The following is a 16245-nucleotide window of genomic DNA, read 5'->3' as shown; positions in this document are numbered from 1 at the left end:
CTGCCAGCAGCAAAAGCTGGCTCATTCTTGGCTGTCTTCCCGGACACACCGATAACAGCACGCTGCCCGGCCGACACCCCCGGACAGCTCACGGCCGCAATTCTCTCTTGGAAGTCAAGCAGGTGGGCACAGACGTATTCCATGGTCAGGGTCGCTACGTCCACCGTCTCCAGAGAAGTTATCAGGGGAGTGTACTCAGGTGGCAACGACGACAGCAAAATGTACACTCTGTCGTCTGGAGCTACAGTCTTGCCTCTTGCCTCCAGCTCAACGAAACAGTCCGTTAGCCGTTTGATGTGATCTTTCACACACCCTCCAGCCGGCATAACGGTGCGGAACATCCTCCTTGTCAAGGCCATGAGGGAACCAGCAGTGGTGCTAACATGCACCGCACTCAACGCGTCCCAGGCAGCCTTGGGAGTGTCCTTCCCTCGCACATAAACCAGCTGGTCATCTCCTATAGATAGCACTATGTTGGCCAGTGCCTTATCCGATAACACAGTCTCGGCAGGAGATAAGTCAGCAGGGGGGTTACTCACGAACAGCCATTGCCCTTCACGCTTGAGGTAGTGTTGCATTCTCAGGCTCCACACCGCGTAGTTGGCTGAGGTGAGCTTCTCAACGGCTACTCCAAGCTGTTGCTGAGCCATCGTGCCGACTCCTCCTCACGGCTGGCTGCCGACGTCCCTCTGGCTCTCAAACAGAGAACGGTGGTGCTTCTGTGTCCTTCACCGGCGTTCCTCGCCTCCGGCTCTTTCCAAACTCACAGTCAGCTCAACTCGCAACTCTCTCCTCCGCGCAGCGGAACCGCCCTGGGCCCATAACCCTGTCGGAGCGGGAGTAGCAGAGTGAGGGAGATGACTTGCCCGACACAGGGCTTCAGGAAAGAAAATCAGGCAGACACGTGCAACTAGTGCCAAAAGGTGTATTAACATATATACACGACAAGTGCTCTCTTGTGCAGTCTATACAATATCACCTCCACGGACAAAGTGCTTCGCCTAACCACCATCTCACAGGGAGAGACCTGTGTGATGCACACACAGATCATATATAGTCCAAGCAGCCAATCCTGGCCGTGCTGACTCAGCAGATTGCATCACTTGGCTTCTGCCGGCTCAAGCCGGTCTGCTGATCAGGTCACTGTGACCTAGCCTGGCAGCTAGATCACCAGCTGTCATACTGTGGCTGTCAGACTGGGTTTATGTAGATTCTTGCTCCAACAGTGGCGCGGGGGAAATGATGTCACAGGAAGTGGTGTCACTTCCTGTTTCCGGCGGTGGCATGACGTCACCGGAAGTGATGTCACTTCGCGCGCACGCACCCCTACCTTCCACCCCCCCCCCAAGGTGTCCCTGGCTGGCCTTCAGACATTATGGTCACCCTAGGGGGGGGGGCTTATTGTTCACACAATTACTAATTGTGTTTGATATCATTTTGAATTAACGGGCAAATTTCAGACTCAGCTATGGATTTCCATTTTTGTAAATCAGTGCAGCTCTATTGAAACTTCTTTTTAAACAGCATGTATTATCATCTCAAGAAGTCCTCAAGAGGGCGGAGGTTACAAGCATTGAGGCACTGCTGTTGAAGACGCAGCTGCGCTGGGCAGGGCATATTTCTAGGATGGAAAACCACCGCCTTCCCAAGATTGCTCTGTATGGCAAACTTTCCACCGGCCATCGAAATAGAGGGGCACCAAAGAAGAGGTACAAGGACTCCTTGAAGAAATCCCTTGGCACCTGTTGCATCAACCATCACCAGTGGTCTGACCTAGCCTCAGATCGCAAAGCATGGAGGCACACCATCCACCAGGCTGTCTCTTCCTTTGAGAACGCACGCATAGCTGGTCTTGAGGACAAAAGGAGATTGAGGAAGAATCGCACTGCTACAGCACCAACCCCAAATCAGACTTTTCCCTGCAGCCACTGTGGCCGGACCTGCCTGTCCCGCATTGGTCTTGTCAGCCACCAGCGAGCCTGCAGCAGACGTGGACTACTGCACCCTTCTTAAATCTTCGTTCGCGAAGTCAAGCCGAGAGAGAGAGAGATTATCATCTAGACATATTTATTGCTTTTAAAAGAACCCACATTCTCCTTCAATTGAAGCAGTTAAAAAAATTCAAATACCAAAAACACTTAACAAAATCAAACAATAAAATCAATAACAGACTTTTTTTAATTTAAGCACCTGCCTGCCTTAAAAAATTCAACAGCTCAGTTCCAAGGAAACCACAAAAAATCAAATTCCCACGTATAAGAATAAAATCCACTGTTGCGGTCTGATAGCCATCAGAACAAGAAGTCATATAAGAGGTCAGGAAACAAATGTTCGTTTCAAGAGAGTTGTTTGACACATTTTCTGAATTCTGCTAATGATGTTTCCTCCCCATTTGACAGACTATACCAAAGGGTAACTCTCCAGAAGGCTACAGATCAATGGTACTTTACTCAGGATCTCACAGAGAGAAGAGCCGCATGACTACTGAATACCCTGTGTGGCATCCCATGTAATATACATACACAGTGAGATGTAAGTTGTAAATATAACCTTTTAAAATTACCAGATTACTTCTGAACATGTAAAACTGTCTCACCCCTACCATTGTTGAAATGTATCCTCCCTGTCCCCTGCTTGTATATCTGGAACAAGGGCTTCCCTCTGCTATCCCACTCTCTCATCAGCATGAGGGACTGCAGCTCAGGTGAGAGAGCAAGGTTGCCAAGGTGTTTGGAAGGCTGCAAACTGGTCACAGAGAAAGGGGCACCACTTCCACTGTTACCAGCCTGCTCTTTTCTTGGGTGGCTGCCATGGTAGCAGTTTACTCTCTGTTCTCTGCAGATAGCCTGCTCTTCTTCTCCTGAAAGTCACCTCTGTGTTGGAATAAAAGTTCAGAGGCTGCAGATAATGGTTGTTGCAGAGAATTCTGCAGAAAATGGGTTGTTGGTCAGGACAGAGACAACTGTTCTAGTTGTGTGCCTTTTTTGTTTGTTTGTTCCTACACATGTCATCACCTGTTCCTGCACAAATTGTGTAAAACCTTTTTGTCCCACCGGAAGCACTGTTTTTTTTAGAACCTGGAAAAAATGATATTTTCTGACATGGCATTATAGGGACAATCCTTTTTCAAGTGTCTGGAAGGGAAGGTACACCTTATATTTTAATGTAATATGCAATGTAATATGTAATGTAAAATTTTAATGTAATAAAATATCTCCTTCCTCTCCATTTTCATAGTGAATGGCCTTGATGTCATTGCTGATACCCACAAAACTGGAATTATAGAAAAACTGGGTCAGGGCAATGGCAATACACTCCATTTTGACAATAAGTGGCATGTATTTTTCTCTACTCTCTAGATAACATCTGAAAAGTTTCTGAAATGTTTTCTCCCCTTCCCACAAGCATTAGGAGACCAATTTGCCTCTTCAACGTAGATAATGGCAATGGAACACCAAGTACCTTCCAGCAATTAGCATTACCAGTGCAAAAAAAGCACTTGCATGCAAAATCAGCATTTAGGCGTATATTAATTATACCTTTGGATGAATCTTCAAGGCAGTAGTTCAATAACAAGCTATGGATAGGGTAATAGCCTTATCTTTGCCAGATAGTAAATATAATAAGTGGTAATCTTGTGAACAAAACAACCCTGTGGCACAGAGTGGTAAAGATGCAGTACTGCAGTCCGAGCTCTCTGCTCACGACCCGAGTTCAATCCCAGTGAAAGCTGGGTTCAGGTAGCCAGCTCAAGGTTGACTCAGCCTTCCATCCTTCCGAGGTCAGGAAAATGAGTACCCAGCTTGCTGGGGGGGGGGGGGGTGTAGATGACTGGGGAAGGCAATGGCAAACCACCCCGTAAAAAATCTGCCATGAAAACATTGCAAAAGCAATGTTACCCTGTAGCAGGGAAAGTCCTGTGTTGTCCAATTAATAGTAAATCATACTCACAAACGAGGTCTGAGGCAAGATCAGGAAAACAGCTTCTTTATTTAACGTGCATAAGCGCTCTATACACGGGCTCCAGACCCGAGGGTCTGAGCAATGACTGCAACTACCGGCCGCCTTTTATCGGGTGTCTCTACCCCAATTGGCACCTTTAACACGTCCCCCAATTACCTCCCTTTATACCTCAAAACATCCCTATTTTCCAGTGCCCTGGGAGGATGTCTACGTCATACTTTAACCACAATCTGGGGTGTTTATCAGCTCTCTGAGCCCCTGTTAGGGCTTCAATTGGCCCCCTATTAGAGCCCCTGTTCCCTTATATAGAATTATTTCGCACACACACACAGACCTTCTTGCTCCATTGCTAGCATCTGATGAAGTTCCTTTTATGCTTCTTGATGGCGCTTTCACCCTGCGGTTAGTTGTGAAAGGGCAACGACCTCTTGCAGTTCCCTTTTCCTCAGCAAGCTAATACTCCTTTGCTTAAAACTGCTACAAAAGATTATTTCCTAAAAGCACTGTTATTTAATTCTAGCATCACCAAACCATACATATTGATTAGGTATTGGTATTGATTCTTGTTCTTATCGATCCACCGCTATAACCCCAGAGTCGGAAAGGACTGGTGCTTGCACAGGATACCTTTACCTTTTTAATCTTGTGAACATACTGGAAAGTGTGAAATCAATGGGGAAATAAAAGATCTTATGGAAGAATATAACTCACAACTAAACAAAAAATGGGCAGGTGTTTCCATCTTTGCATTTCCACATGGGCAGACTATCTGTTGAATCAGTCTGAGGATCTGCCAAATAATTAATTAAGAGGTAAGGCATTATGTCTAGCCAAAAAGAAAAGCCTTCAAAAAGCTGTAATAGCTGAGCTTTCAAATAATCTGGAACGACTGGAAATGATGGGGTGCTTAGTCCCTAGAAACATGGTGCACATTTCCTTTTGGCATCATGAAATGATCCCTTTGTTCTAAGTAAGTACCTTATTCATAACTAGAAGGAGATCTGAAGGAAAATTTGGGCAAGGAATCTGCAAGTTTAAGAGTATTTCATCTACTGTCTTTGTCCAAGAAGACACAAAAATAACAAGTTCAGCATCACCAGATGACTCAAACATTGCATTATTTTGGAGCAGCACTGTACAAAACAGTAGTGTTACAACCCAAGGGTGTTGAACACATTTGTTATGAGGGCCAGATCTGACACAAATGAGACCTTGTTGGGCTGGGCCATGTGTGTCATAAAATGTAATGCCAGGTAGCAGATATATAAACTTTATAAAGGACACAGACAAACACAATTAAAGATTTTTTTTAAAGATTAGCACTCTTGCAATATTTTATTTAACACTCTCTGATAACTGAAACCTCTTGCTCTAAATTATTGTATCAAAATCAGGAGACAATGTCTGTGCTGTAGCAATTTTGAATATGCTGTTCAGGTGTTGTTCAGATGTGTATCTGTAAATTGCAAACCTACTTTTGGTTTATTGACACTCATTACAGAAATCTCATGGCCAATGCTTTGAGCCTAGGACCCAGAGGAAAACATGAAATGGCTGGGCATTATAAGCTTTGTACATAAATTGCTTCATGTGCTAGTCAAGAACACTATGAAGGCACTATGACACAAACTGAGGGCTATGTGTTTGTCTACAAAACTATAGTCCTACCCGGAGAAATAATTACAATTCCTATGAGGCAGAAAAAGAATACAGAGATAGCCATGTATCATGGTCAGTATCAGCCTACTTACATGGGAAGCTTATGTTAAAATCCCCAGGAAAGGAAAGGGAATGTGCTAGGTGAACTTGGTTTGGACAGACACTTTCAGTCTAATCCACCTCACGGGTAGAAGAAAGGAAGAGAGAGGGAGAAGGAAGCAGACAACAGTGAGTTGCTGGCAGGCCTGATAAGAGCCAGATACATGCCACAGGTCACATATTTGACTCCCCTGTGTTACACTATTCTTGAACAGTGTTGTATATGTACCAAAAAAAGGGAGTAAAGAATCAAAACAGTGGCAGGATGTGTGTAAGCCACATCTAGTGTAAAAAGCCATGGCTAACAAGGATAAAAAAACTGGATCACCCCAGGGCTTTTTTTGAGCAGGAATGCACAGGAACGCAACTCTGGCTGGCTTGGCCAGGGCTCTGGCTCAAAAAGAGGTCTCTGGCAGAGGGAAGGCACTAGGAAGCCATGTGCTCCCAGACCATGCACTCCATCCTCTCTGCCACCTCCAGCCTCCAACGGGCTTGCAAAGAGTGCAAGAGACATGTAGCCACCCATGAGCACCCCCTCCTGAGAGAAGCTGGGTCTGCCTCTGTCCACTCCATCACATGTAGATCACACTCTTTACAGCTGTGTTGGGGGGCAAACAAGTTCTCACATTGGGCTGTGTGAAAACACACATCCACAAAATGCAGCTGATGGCACTGTATTGCTCTGTCAATATGTGGAAAGTAACCTACTGAATGGGTGACGGCACTTCTGGTGATGTCAGGGGGTATGGCCTAATATGCAAATGAGCTCCTGCTGTGCTTTTTCTACAAAAAAAAGCCCTGGATCACCCTATGCTGTGTGGAACCTTCCAAGTACAACTTAAGCAACAACTGCACCAGAAACATGATCATGGGAGAAAAACTCTCATGTGGAATCAGCCTGGTCTGAACTAGCTCTTGTTTTTGCTTCCAGCTGTTGCAATACAGTTTTTGCTTCCAGCTGTTGCAATACAGTTCATCCTAACATATTCTCCTCTCATCGGAGACAAGCCAACACATCAGAAGTCCATGTTGAACAAGTGAAAGGAAACAAATTTCTTGGCCAGCAAGAGAGTGAAGGCTGAATGAAAAGTAAATTCTACCTCCTCTTTCTTGCTCCTCAGAAACCTCCACTGCCATTGCCTGCACTCACTGCAGCAATCCTTAGTGTGGAACAAGCATTTACAGTCCTTCTTCAAAGGACCCTACCACCAAGAGCCATCTGGACCATGTTGGGTAGCCTGGAGGACTTCGACTGCAGCACAGTGGAGTTGCAGCAGGCACTGCAAGACAGCTATTGCCTGCAAGACCCCTGTCAGTTGTGGCAGGGCTTCCACTACTTCCACAGCTGTAAAGTTTTCAAAAGCTGAAAGCAACTACAGAAGAACAGGGAATCCACTGCCATATGAGTTATTCCTGAGGGTCACCTAGACAGCACAGCTCCATACAAAGATGGGATTGTGCTAGTATAATAATATTAGCCAATATTTTCTTATGACTACTTAATAATTTTAATATTATTTAATGATAAATAACAACTACACATACTAACACAGAAATGCAAAACAAATGCTACTACTGTGAATAAACTGCTTGCAATTAAAAATTAGACAGATACCACTTGCAAGTAATTACAGTTATTTAGGTGTACAAGTAATTATAGCTGCTAAGCTTAATACAGCATTCACTTGTAATACTAATTACTGGTCTGCTAGAAAATTAATGGTAAATATCAGCTTTCCAGTACACATGAGTTGCTTTGTATTTACTCAGTTCACTCCTGAATTAATTTTTCCATGGTGCTTTCATGTATTGCAGCACAGAATGATAGAGACTGACTCCCTTAAACTCAGATGTCTGTTAGCCTAGGAAGTATTTAAGGCTCCTCCCCCTCCCCCCACTATCTGGATCAGGCTGACTGAAATTGAATCCAGTAAAGACGAAGGTTCTGTGCCCAAGCCATGACGGTCTGGGAAGGGAAATCCCTTTACCGACCTTTGATGGGGTGCCTTAAGTGCCAGCTCCTAGGGCCAAGATTCTAGAGGTGCTCTTGGAGACTTCAGTAACTATGGAGGCCCAGGTGGCAGCCACTGCCAAATCTGCATTTCATCATCTTAGGTGGATAAGGCAGTTGGTCCCATTCCTAGAATGTGGCATCTTGGCAACAGTGATCCATGCGACAGACACCTTGAGAATTTATTTATTTATTTATAGACTACTGTAATGCCCTCTACATGGGGCTGCCCTTGATGCAAATTCAGAAGCTGAAACAGGTGCAAAATGCTTCAGCCAGGTTGTTAATGGAGCTACCTTTACAGGAGTACATTTAACCTGAACTGGAATTGTTGTACTGATTGCCTATTGTGTTCCAGATTCGCTTCAAGGTGCTGGTTACAACCTTTAACCCCCTATATGGCCTGTGAACTGTCTACCTTCGAGGCCGCCTTTCTCCATATGAGCCTTAGAGAGCACTTCAATCAAGCTCACAAAATCTCCTTATGATCCCCAGGCCAAAAGAAGCTCGGTTGACCACAAGACAGAACTGTTTAAACTAGTGTTTAATATCTAACGGGAAGGCGACCACTATTCCACCACCCCACAGCATTGACACCTGAGCCTATCCCACTACAAATGCAGAGCGCCAAATAACATCCTATAAAATCACTATATGTAGCGCTCAATAAGAGCTAAAATGTGCCATCTTAGACTCTAGGGAGTGAATCTGAAACTGTATTACATGTTGAACTGTATGAAATGTTTTAATGATTTTACTGTAACTATATTTTAACATTATATTGTTTTAACTGTTGTTAGCCACCCTGAGCCCATTAGGGGAGGTCAGGATATAAATGTAATAAAATAAATAAATTTACCATTATCTCATTACCAAAAGACAATTTACACATTATCAGTTACTAATGTGGAACAATTGTGTGTAGGGTTTTTTTTTTAAAGTAACATCATAGAGAGTGTTATGCTATGCTGTCTTTAAAATTACATAGCCAGATTAAAATAAGTAAATAGAGAAAAGAAACAAAACTGTACCATATATCCAGCAATTAATAAAGCTAATTAATAAATTAATAAAGCTAATAAGGGTGAATGGGCCCTCCTTACGAATCCATGTGCCAGTTCCATTCTGCCCAGAAGCTCTTTCTTGTCATGTTCTCAAGGTATCCAGTATGTACTGATGTCACTCATTTGCCTGCCAATGGGCGTAGTGGTTGGATTTCGACCGGGGAGATGAAGGTCCCAGACTCCACTGTGCCATGAAATCTGCTTGGTGACCTTGGGCTAGTCACTCTTTCTTTCAGCCTAACTTTCCTCACAGAACTGTTGTGAGGATCAGATGGAGGCATGAAGTTTACAGAACCATGTATGCTGCCCTGAGCTCCTCAAAGAAAGGGCATGATAAAATGTGAATGACAGGTAGCTAAATAGAAAGAAAGAAACTTTTACACTATTGCCAGCCCCTTTTGGAATGGGGTCCTTTTAGGTAATTTGGAAGGCCCCATCCCTTCCTGCCTTTTGGGAGGATTTTCAGACAGCCTCTGACTTTAGCATTATTAGTTTGCAGTGCAAAGTGAATTTTACTGTATATTTTTTTAACTGCATATATTATTGTTACCTGCAAAACGGTGGAGTCCCTTAGCCCCACTTATATTCAGAATAACTCACTCACCTTATAACTGTCTGAAGTTTTTCACAGAGAACCGTGAAGACAGAGACAACATCATCACAAAGGGACTCCACTGTAGAATCTCCAAAAGAAACGAAGGGCACATATTAGAAGCAGCAGGCAGATATACACCTAACTACATCCCCATTAGACATCTGCAGAACATTTGGGAACACAATATATGCATTGGTTTTGCAAGAACATTGGGGAAAACCATGCATGTTCCTGTGGTTAGAACTGATGCGAAGAGTAAGTATGGAAGTGCCACAAATCACAACTGACTTATGGCATCCCTAGCAAAAGACTTTACATGCAAGTGAGAAAGAGAGGGGGTTTGCCATTGCCTCCCTCTGAAGAGTCTTGCTTGGTGGACTCCCATCCAAGATCTAGCCCTGCTTATCTTCTGACAAGATTGGGCTATACCATCCCATCCCACATCTTGCTGTGTCGAGTGGATTGTATAGATTGTTGCTATTTTGTGAAGTTAATAGGAAGCTCCCATGTTCTGTGGATATTCACAAATTCTCCACACAAACTCTGTGATGGTGGAAAGAGATGTCAAAGTACAGCCAACTTATGGTGAACCTCTGGAGTTTCCAAGGCAAGTGACATTCAGAAGCTGTTTTCCATTGCCTGCCTCTGTGACATGACCCTGGACTTCCTTGGTGGTCTCACATACAATTACTATCCAGATGAGGGCACACAACATCTACCCCTGCCTGAATGACATATGAACACTGGCCATGTTAGACTGTATTGTGCTCCTGAGGATTTCTCATCTGCAATTAGTTGCAAGCAGCACTGAAACTGCCACATTACTTATTTTATTCCCCTCCCCCAAATCCATCTCTGTGGGCATGATCTTACCATATGTTTATTTAGAAGTAAATGTCATTCAGCAGATCAGATTCTATCAACAGAATTTATTTATTGGTATTCAACCTAATTATTTCTTATTCTGACATTAATCAATGAGCAATTATTAGCTCTTATTCCCTGGATGAGAGTGGGGACTTTCAGTGTTCTTTTCACTTTTAAAATTTTTATTTATGATTTTATAATTAGGCTAATATGATCATAAAATGCAATAAAATGCATGGTGGCTTTGGCGGATATAAAGGAAAAAGCAATATTTGAGAGTCCTCTCCCCAATAATTGTCAGCCTCAAAAGAAAAGTAATTAATATGGAATGTTAAGTGAAAGAGGAAAACATAAAGGAATAGTAGCTTTAAAAACACACACACACAATTGCAGCATCAGACTGTCTACTGTGGGCAGTCAAAATGCTGCTAATGTTTTCTCAAGCATCATATTTTCCTCTTCTGCTTCTCTCTCCAGATTAATAAATTGCTTCCCGTTTCTCATTAGTCATCACAAGAAAAAGATATGAAAAAGACAGAAAAACAACACAGAATATACTTGAATGCAATGAGCTATCAATAACATTGTCTGGATTCTCCATTTCAACTGATTATTCCAGAGGCTTGCGTGCAGCCATGCAATACTGTCCTTTACAGAGGTCACTGCAAATAGGCATGAGCTGTATCTGAAGAAGTGAGCAGTGACTCACAAAAGATCATCCCCTGCCACCAATTGTGTTGGTCTTTAAGGTTCTGCTGGACTCTTGCTGTTTTCTCATGAATGGGATTAGAGGGGATAATTGCCCGTGTCCTGCACAAAATCACTGGAAAAAAGCTATAAAGTACTCTTGCAAGCTTTTGTCAGAAATGTTCTTTGCACCTGTAACATTCAAATTTTAGAATCATCTCAGTGAAATAATCAAATATCTTTTATATATGGATTAGGAATGAAGCATAATGTAAAAGATGGTAGTTTTCTAGTATCTGAAGAGATGTTGCTTCATGTGGAAAAGCCATAGTGGTCGAACTAACAGGCATTACCAATAAACTGTGAGCAGCGAGACGTGAAGATCAGAAACTGTAAATACAATGGCAATGAAAATGCCTGATGGAGAACAAAAGAAGGTTGACAGAGAAAAATGAAATTAGGAACAGGTACCTGGGCTCTTGAATCCTTGAAGAACTTGGCTTTCAGTTATCTATCAAGAAAAGATAAATGAACTGACATTAGCACATCTTACATAAGGCTACTTTTTACTTGATAAGACATTGGAGGAAGACAGGAATCTAGCTCCATGTCTAGAAGTGAATGGCTAGAATACATGCAATTATATTGGAGAAAGGAAAGGAGAATCACAGTGTGCTAGAAATGCTGTATAATTCAGGAGTTTTCCAATTTAGTTGCATACATCTCGGCAAAAATATTCTAGCTGAACCTATTTCAGTCACCAGAGTTACTCAGAGACGTGGTCACTTATCAGTAAACTTAAAAGGCCAGACAAATATCTTGAAAATTATGTCAAATATATGCCTTTTCTTTTCGTTCTGATCATTCACCCCATCCATTTTCAAACTTGCAGTCTGCAAAGTTTATTAGCTTGGAGATTGCCATGAAAGCTGGGTCTGAATCTAGTACTGTTAATATACAATTTATTGGTCTATATCCTACCTTTCTTACTGAGACTCAGTAATGAGGCAATATTGTATGATGGATGCTTGCTAACAACAGAGGACAGAGGTTTCTCTAACTAATTCCAGGTCACATGATCATTCACAAATAGTCAATGTTTGCTTAAAATTCGCAGGTGCAAATGGTATTTTTGAAGTCTTTATAAAACTTCTTGTGCATAAATTTCACTGTGCTGTGATCTATTTCAGTTCTGCATCCTTGACCATCCTAAATACTAATGTACCTTAACCAAGCTCAACAGTAATTTTTATCTTGCATCTGAAGAAGCACCATTCAGTGAAAGCAGCCAATGTTCACTGAGTCTGCCTAAAGTACTGATATCCTATTCTTGGCAATCTACAGTAGTGCAAAATTGTAGTACTGGATTATGATAATGACAAAACTTAATAACATGATGTTGCTTTTGTCAGCAGTACTAAAGTTCAGATGTCCTCTAGCCTGATCCTCATAAATCATGAGCAAATCTACCCCAAATATTAAACCTGAAATGAACCCACCAGTCACTGGAAACACAAAACGTTTACTATATTAAAATCCTAAAGAAGTGAAGGGTAAAAGGGCTGCGTAATCCGTCCCCTTAATTCTGCTGTTTGTTCTCTTAAAGTTTTCTCATTTGTACAGAAAAAAGATATAAATTCCATTTTTTTCCCCTTCAGAAGAAAAAACAGCATGTCAGGGAATGGGTATTTTGAACATAGAATTAACTGGCAAAGAAAGAATTAAATAGCCTCTTTCCTCAGCTGATCCTCCACTCAATCTGAGTTTTTAACAAAAGGACCTGTAAGGAAAAACATCATGAAACTACTTGATCCACTAAACCTGATTCTTAATTTGTTATTTTTAGTTAAGGATTTCAAGTGAAAGCTCTAGCAAAGATTGCAATCTGGAATCCCAGAGAACTACAGACAAGAGTAGCTATGCGTCTACTGTCTTCTGTCATGAATCCCAGTATAATGTTCTGTTGTTCTGAAGCGATGCTGAATGGTGTTTTACAGCTTTTCCATGGTAAAAGAGGGAGATGATTTTAACCACCAAAAAAATCCATGCTGGGGAACAAGGGCATTGAGCCCCATGGGATTAGGACTGCAATGAGAAAGGAAATTAAGGAATCAGATCACGAAATGTTGGTAAGACTGAAAGGTGTGTGTTCAAGTTGCACTCACATATGAACATATGAAGCTGCCTTATACTGAATCAGACCCTCAGTCCATCATAGTCTGTATTGTCTACTCAGACTGGCAGCGGCTCTCCAGGGTCTCAAGCTGAGGTTTATCACACCTATTTGCCTGGACTCTTTTTTAGTGGAGATGCCAGGGATTGAACCTGGGACCTTCTGCTTCCCAAGCAGATGCTCTGCCACTGAGCCACCGTCCCTCCCCTGCTCTCCAGGGTCTCAAGCTGAAGTTTATCACACCTATTTGCCTGGACCCTCACTTATCAGTGCATCCAACTATGGACTGATCAGCAGATTTTTGGAGTAGAAGAAAGGATGTAGCAGTTACCACTAGATAAGGCCTTGTCATTAAAAACAAACAAACTGGTGTATCTTTACAACATCCAGTGGGAAATACTGGACAGGTCGGGTTTTGTCTTGCCTTTGTTTGAAGCAGTTACAAAGATACTGAAGAGGTTTTTTTAAATAAATCCATAAAACACATAAAAATAGACTGAAGGCCCAGTCAGAAACATGGATTCATCCAAAATTAGACAAGATTTAATCATGACTATGCTTACAACTGCAAAAAAATATTACGGCTTAGAAGGAAAGAGAACCCCCTACAGAACATTTTTATTTTCTTATTATTTTTATTTTCTTATCATTATTTTTCAGTAACTCTGTAATATTTTCTCAATCTGTATGATCTGCAACCTGTTATTTATAATAATAAAACTAAAAAGTTGAAAAAAAAAAGGAATGTAGATTTGTTTTCTATTGCTAGAGGACTTACTGTTTCATCTTGTTTTTGTCGTAACTGTAAAGTTAAGTCACTTAGCATCTGGCTAAGGGTTGCCCGGACAGCTGTATTAATACTCCGCTGATGATAGCTGGAGACGTAGGTCTCAATGCAAACCTGATGAGGTTAAAAATAATGGTAGCAGAATGATATTAAGAGAAATAGAATTCTAAAATATTTTAGATCAGTAAAAACTGTATACAATCAGTATAAACTGTCCAGCATAATTTTGGGCAGTGGTCTTAATACTGAAACATTTTATTATTATTTAATAAATTTCTAAATTGCCCAGTTCCTGCTACTACAGGGCTCTGGGCTATGCACAACATTTGATAAAAACTTTGGAAACCATGAAATAAAGCACATAAACAGCACTAATACAAAGAAATCTAAAAGAAACAGATTCATTTTTATAACATCATTTACACTATGATAATAAAACCCCAAAAGAAAGAAAATCCAAATTCAAAGGCTATTTGCGTATGTCCCCACCATCATCATTTTAAAGGATAATACTTATTTGTTGCCCTTTGAGTTAGGGCCACAAAACATATGATGCTGGGAATCCCAGGTCTCCAGATATGGAAATGAGCTGCAAAAATCAGTCACAGGAGGGGAAGAGCATTATAGGACAGGGCTGAGGAGCTGGAAAAGTTTTTCTCTCCCCTACCCTGTGCTGGTGCTATTTGCAGTCAAAAATCTCTCCCCCACCCGCCCACCACTACACAAAGTCAGTATGGCCCTGTCTTGTTTTTCTTGACCTGAGGATGCATTTATAATCAAGTAGCCCAGTTCACAGCAATTCCTACCCCATTACACTTTTTTTACAACTGACTTGCATGATTAGAACATGGATCTTCAGCATCACACATACATTGGCTTAAGGTCTGAAAGAAAAATGTAAGAGGCAGAAAAGTATCACATACAAGTAGACACTGAGGCACCGTTCAAACAGCTTTCATAATCCATTTCAGCAGCCAGCTGTTAATGGATTTTTGGTGTCATTTCAGACATGACCGTTTTGTCTTCTGGTGCCTAACTTTTTAAAACCTTTCAGACAAATCTGCTTGTCTCTCATTTGCAAAGGAGGGCTGAGCCTTTTTTTTTTTTTAAACAACCCCTCCTTTCTTCTGTTTTTGGGTCTTCTTTGCACTTCTGTGCAAAGATTCTTGTCTTCTCCCAAACACACATGTCAAGCGATCATTCCTACTCTTCTGAATTGCTGTAGTGGGTTGTTCAGAATGTCTGTGGAGTCACTTTTCCTCTGCCCTTTTGTAGTACATTCTATTTTGGCTCTTTTGGGAGGAGGGGGACAGTTTTAAATTTTGCACGATAGAGCTAGAACAATATAGCAGCTCAGTGTTATATCACAGGCAGAAAAAGGTGGAAAAGAACACACAGAGAAAATGGTGTGGGGAAAGAAATAGTGCAGTTAAGAATGGCCTGTGTGCTTCTGACATGAAAGGGGCCTGACATTGGACTTCCTTTCTTTTTTGGTATAATTTGGCTTACAGCACTAGTTCTTACTAAGGTAATAAACTTGTAGCTGTCTCTGACTAAGCTCACGAGTGTCTGCTCTTACATACAAAACAATCCGTCCATACAGGGGGGGAAAAAGTTGGTTCTAATGGGTGTGGGTGGGTGTGCATGCATATGTGTGCCTGCATGCATGTGTATGTGAATGTAGGGGGAGCTTTTCAATTATATGACCCCACCCCATGCATTCTGAAGTGGTTCAACCAAGACTCAAAACTAGCTTATAATTAACAGAGTCTAAAATAATATTGTCTGAAAATATTTAATCATTGTTTTTTTAAAAAGACAATATTTTGACAATTCTACACATCTAAATTTGCAGTTCACACTTCCAAAAGGTCTCTTGGAATCTGGGAGAAAAAACATTCCCTTAGTTGAAATCAAGTCACCAATACAGACTATCCATCCCAGCTCCTTATCACAATTAGAGCTGCCGGAATAATATAAAGCTAGTCTGCCTAGATGGTGACATGAAAGGTTATCAAGTTCCCAAGCTTAATTACCAATGGTTAAAGAAGACTTACCTCAGCAATCTTTAGTACTGAACTCCCATTCAACTCAAATGTAGGGGTGTACGTTATACAGAGCAGAACCTATAATGAGAGCAACAACAAAAAAATATGACATCTAGTCTGATGACTCCCTGAAATGGGCTCTTCTGACCAAGCTGTGTTCTCTGGATCAGAAGCAAGAACATCACATGTCCCCTCTTTTAGTTTATCAGAGAATTACAGGGCTTAAACAGGCTAGGAAGTTACTTATTTTTTTAAGTGAGATGGGTGGCCTAATATGCAAATGAGTTCCTGC

General features: G+C 41.7%; 1 protein-coding gene across 1 annotated transcript in view; it reads right to left on the bottom strand.

Moving 5' to 3' along the window:
• The window catches only part of ARFGEF3 (ARFGEF family member 3), a 152763-nt gene that overhangs the window by 75016 nt on the left and 61502 nt on the right, over window positions 1-16245 (bottom strand). Inside the window, exons 5-8 of the mRNA XM_060240126.1 lie at window positions 15963-16031; window positions 13897-14019; window positions 11417-11456; window positions 9401-9479 (exon numbers count right to left, since the gene is read on the bottom strand). Coding sequence (XP_060096109.1) covers window positions 9401-9479; window positions 11417-11456; window positions 13897-14019; window positions 15963-16031 — 311 coding nt within the window. The remainder of the gene's footprint in view (window positions 1-9400; window positions 9480-11416; window positions 11457-13896; window positions 14020-15962; window positions 16032-16245) is intronic.

Source organism: Heteronotia binoei, chromosome 1 (genome assembly GCF_032191835.1).
Source record: "Heteronotia binoei isolate CCM8104 ecotype False Entrance Well chromosome 1, APGP_CSIRO_Hbin_v1, whole genome shotgun sequence".
Taxonomy (NCBI): Eukaryota; Metazoa; Chordata; class Lepidosauria; order Squamata; family Gekkonidae; genus Heteronotia; species Heteronotia binoei.
Note: the sequence above shows the minus strand (reverse complement) of the source record. Positions and strands in the feature narration are given on the sequence as shown.